The sequence below is a fragment of the Bactrocera latifrons genome, unplaced genomic scaffold (assembly GCF_001853355.1).
Source record: "Bactrocera latifrons isolate USDA-ARS-PBARC rearing strain unplaced genomic scaffold, ASM185335v1 scaffold_2152, whole genome shotgun sequence".
Classification (NCBI taxonomy): domain Eukaryota; kingdom Metazoa; phylum Arthropoda; class Insecta; order Diptera; family Tephritidae; genus Bactrocera; species Bactrocera latifrons.
Genome location: NW_017535689.1, coordinates 1 through 3970, shown reverse-complemented (window position 1 = coordinate 3970; position 3970 = coordinate 1). Strand labels below are relative to the sequence as shown.

At 28.8% G+C, this 3970-nt stretch overlaps 1 protein-coding gene across 1 annotated transcript; it reads right to left on the bottom strand.

Moving 5' to 3' along the window:
* Nucleotides 1-1237: 1237 nt before the first annotated feature.
* Nucleotides 1238-3646, bottom strand: LOC108968437 (probable Ras GTPase-activating protein; the record flags this gene model as incomplete). The annotated part of the gene is made up of 3 exons (XM_018932483.1): nucleotides 1238-1403; nucleotides 3015-3041; nucleotides 3534-3646. Coding segments are annotated over 3 exons (306 nt in total), but the record flags the coding sequence as incomplete, so codon positions are not given.
* Nucleotides 3647-3970: the final 324 nt, after the last annotated feature.

Genomic DNA, 3970 nt, shown 5'->3' with positions numbered 1-3970 from the left:
TTATAATTAACTAAATTTACTTAAATTACTTAATTCTTAGATAAAATTAAAATAAAGCAAAAATCTTATTGAGAAAACGAAAAAAAAAATTTTACGGTTAACATTTTTATGTGGCCACTGGCAACTCTGACTTCCGCCACCTGACGGTATATTTTGCATACAAAAGGTTGGCAACATAGATATCTAAGCAAAGACACAAACCACGAAGGCTGGCATAAAGTGGTATAAAATAAAATGTGTTGAARAGAAAATAAAAAAAAAATAAGATGGAATAAACATGGAATGGTAAAGTACAGAACAGAGAAAAAATACCATACATACACAAGTAATTTAAAAAATATTTAATTTAAATTTTTTTCATAATAAAGCAAACAAAAAATTAAATTTCGATGGAAAATAAATTGCTGACGAAAAAATTTTTATTATAGTAGTAGTCATTATAAAGATACTTTTTTTGTTTTAATACAGAACAAATTTATTTTAAATTTAATTTTTAATAATTAAAATAGTAAAATTCATGTATTTTTAATTAAAGGAAAAATACCATACATACATATAAAGTTTTAAAAATAATTATAGATTTAAATTGGTTCAATAATAAAACACTAAATGCAAATTAATAAATTATAAACAAAAATAAAAAAGTTACAAAAATATTCTAAAACAAAAAATTAAAAAAAAGAAGTATTTAAAAAAATAATAATTTTTTATTTGAAAGAAAAAAATTAAAAAATCGAACAAAAAAATAAAAGAAACAAAAGGTATATTAAAAAAAAAGAGATTTCTTTAGGAGAAATCTACATTTAGGCTGATGTTTAATACAATAAAAAACGACAAAATTAAGGGAACCAAAAAATCCATAATTACATATGTACATACTTATATATGTACATATAAATTTTAAAATTATAATATGGAGAATTTACCGGTACACTCGTTTTAAGTTGAAACTAAAGTCGGCACCACATTAGGTTAGGAAGCTAACAAACTCTTACTTTTTCCCCCACTATTGAATTTTATTAAGCTACTCGAGTTATGCTAATTCTTTGTTCGATTCACCACAATTTGATGGAGACTAGTATGATCTATGATTATTTAGCAAACTTTTAAATACACGTTCCCTAAAGATTGGTGGTTATATAACCTTAAATATCTAGTTTTTTTTTCTTGAATAATTGGTCGTAAACGATTTGTGCCCGTCTTTTTCATTAAAATATTAAATATTTTCTTCACTTACCTAATTCACTGTAGAGCGTCGTATTCAGCGCTATGTCCATGGGACATGTGTCGGAATCTTCCGGTTCCTCAGGTAACGTTGGCGGACCATCCCACAAAGATTTTGCGGGCCGCCGCACACGATCTAGACGAACGCGTGGATATTCATTGAAGAGGACGTCTGTTAGCTGCATTTTGGGAAAGAGAAGGGCGTTAATATTAGAAATCATCACGTCCTTAATCTCTCAAAAAGTAAAATACCAAAACAAAACATATAAGAAATTTTTAAAATAAATAATAATCATAAGTTTGAATTCAATCTGCAAGCAATTTTACTTTATTCTCAAGTCTTAGACAGACCAAAGGGATTTGGTGGAACTGGAATGAAGAACCTATCTTGTAAGTAAAAGTGGGCTTTGATTATTTCAGGGTCGTGTACTCAAGCGGTTGTATTTTGTCAATGCAAAAAGAAGTTCGGAAACCAAAATTTAAACTTCTAAACCAAACGTACCTCGCCATCAAACCATGAATGAAACGCCCAAGTAAAGAAAAAAGTTTATTATTTGCAAGAAGTAAGAGCCCAGGGAACCATAATCGAAATAATAATTTTGTTCGAGTAAAATAATGCAAATACTATATAAGAAGATAATATAGACACTTCTGGGACCTATGTATGAACCTCATGCTCTCAAAATACTCTCTGTAACATAAGTTGCGATTCGGCGCCGTTCCCAGCAACTCGAATACTACATCAGGGAACGACTTGAAAAGTTCCGAGACGATCCGAAATTTTCAAGCCAAATTTTGTGAGCCAGCGATGAGCTCATTTCTGGTTCAATGGGTATGTAAACAAGCAAAATTGTCGCATTTGGGACAAAGAGCAACCTGTAGAGTTTCAAGAGCTGCCATTTCATCCAAAAAACAACAATGGAACAATGGTGGAATCATCAGCCCACAATCAAAAGTTATGCCGATGAGAACGTAGCAGTCAACAAGATGTCAACATTTCCCACGCATCGCATCAATCAATGGATTTATTGAGAGAACTCTTCGGTGAGCAGATAATTTCACGTTTTGGGTCCGTCGATTGGACGCCAAGATCGTGTTTATATCACACCGTTAGACTCTTTCCTGTGAGAATATGTAAAGTCTAAAGTCTAGGCGACCAATCTCGCTTCGATTCAGGCCTTGGAGCAAAACATCACGCGTGTCATTCGCCAGTTGGCAATCAAAATGCTCGAACAAGTCATCAAAAATTGGATTTAATGGATGGATCATCTAAGGCATTGCAGAGATAATCATGAAAAACTGAATGCCAAAGAGTGTTCTTTCGAATTTTAATAAACATTCCCCATTAAATGTGAAGTTTTTGTGTGTTTTCTTTAAAAAAGTAGGGATACTCGAAATGGATCACACTTTACATTAAGCCAAAGATTTTTAGAGTCCAAAAGAGCTTCATCTTGTAGATGCTGCAGCCAAGGTTTGGTAAATTTTCAGAATTTTTTGGCGAATAAAAAAAACATTAAACCAAAAAGTAATTACATTTGTAAAATATTTAATAGCAAAAAAAATTAATTAATTAAAAAAAAATTTAAATTAAAAATTAAACAAAAAAAATTTATTAATTTTAATTTTAATTAAATTTTTTTAATTTTAATTAAATTTAATTAAATTTTTTTTAGTAATGAAATTATATTAATTTTAATAATTAAAGACATACAAAAAAAAAATAAAAATTGAGCAAATCAAGGCATCGGTTTACGATAAATTACTACTCAACACATGTAAACTGTACCCACCTCCTTTTTAGGTGTAGCCGGGAAGATCTACGAGTTAGCATTATTTATGTAGTTTTTAGTTTTTTTCCCCCAATTTTAGTGATGATTTTGTGTATTTTTAGCAAGTGTGTTTTTGTTTTGTGATTTAAGTGTTTACAGCCATTAATATTGAATTTTAAATGTAGTGCGTGGTGTGTTTTTTTAGTAAAGTGTAACAGAAGTGTGTGGAAAGCATACAATGAGAGCGTAGCGAAGGGAGAGAGTAAGAAAAATAGCGATATGTTAATATTAGTAATATGCTATTAACATATTTTTAGTAAGTTGATTTTTTTAAAATCGTAAATGTTCATTAAAAAATTATAAAATCATTATTAATATCTTTTTAACATACATTTTTTATATTTACATATGTACATACGTAAGTATATGTTGCCAGATTTGTGTCTGTATAAACATATATATTTTTTCGAATTTGTAATATACATACATGTTCGTTAGTTTTAACATAATAATAATAATTACTTTAGTTTTTCTACTAACCGATATCTCCTCACTGCAGTAAGCTGTGAAGGATTGCTCGTCCTGTTGCAGTACGCAGTAGAGTGGACTCCATGGCAGCGTTTTGTGTTTGCGTGTGAGTTCGCCTTCGGATTCTGCAAGAGAGAGAGAGAGGAGAGAATATATTGTCAATGTGTTGTAACAATTATATCATTAAAAATGTTTTATCGAAAAAAAGTAATTAATTAATTAAATTAAGCTTAATTAAAATAGATAGGTCAAACTAGATAATTAATATGCAATAAATGTAATTAAATTAAATAAAGCAAAAATAAAATTAATTAAAATGCAAACTAATGATTAAATTAAGTAAATCATAATTAACTAAATTTATTTAATTAAAAAATATAGTGCTATATATTTTATAATTAACTAAATTTACTTAAATTACTTAATTCTTAGATAAAATTAAAATAAAG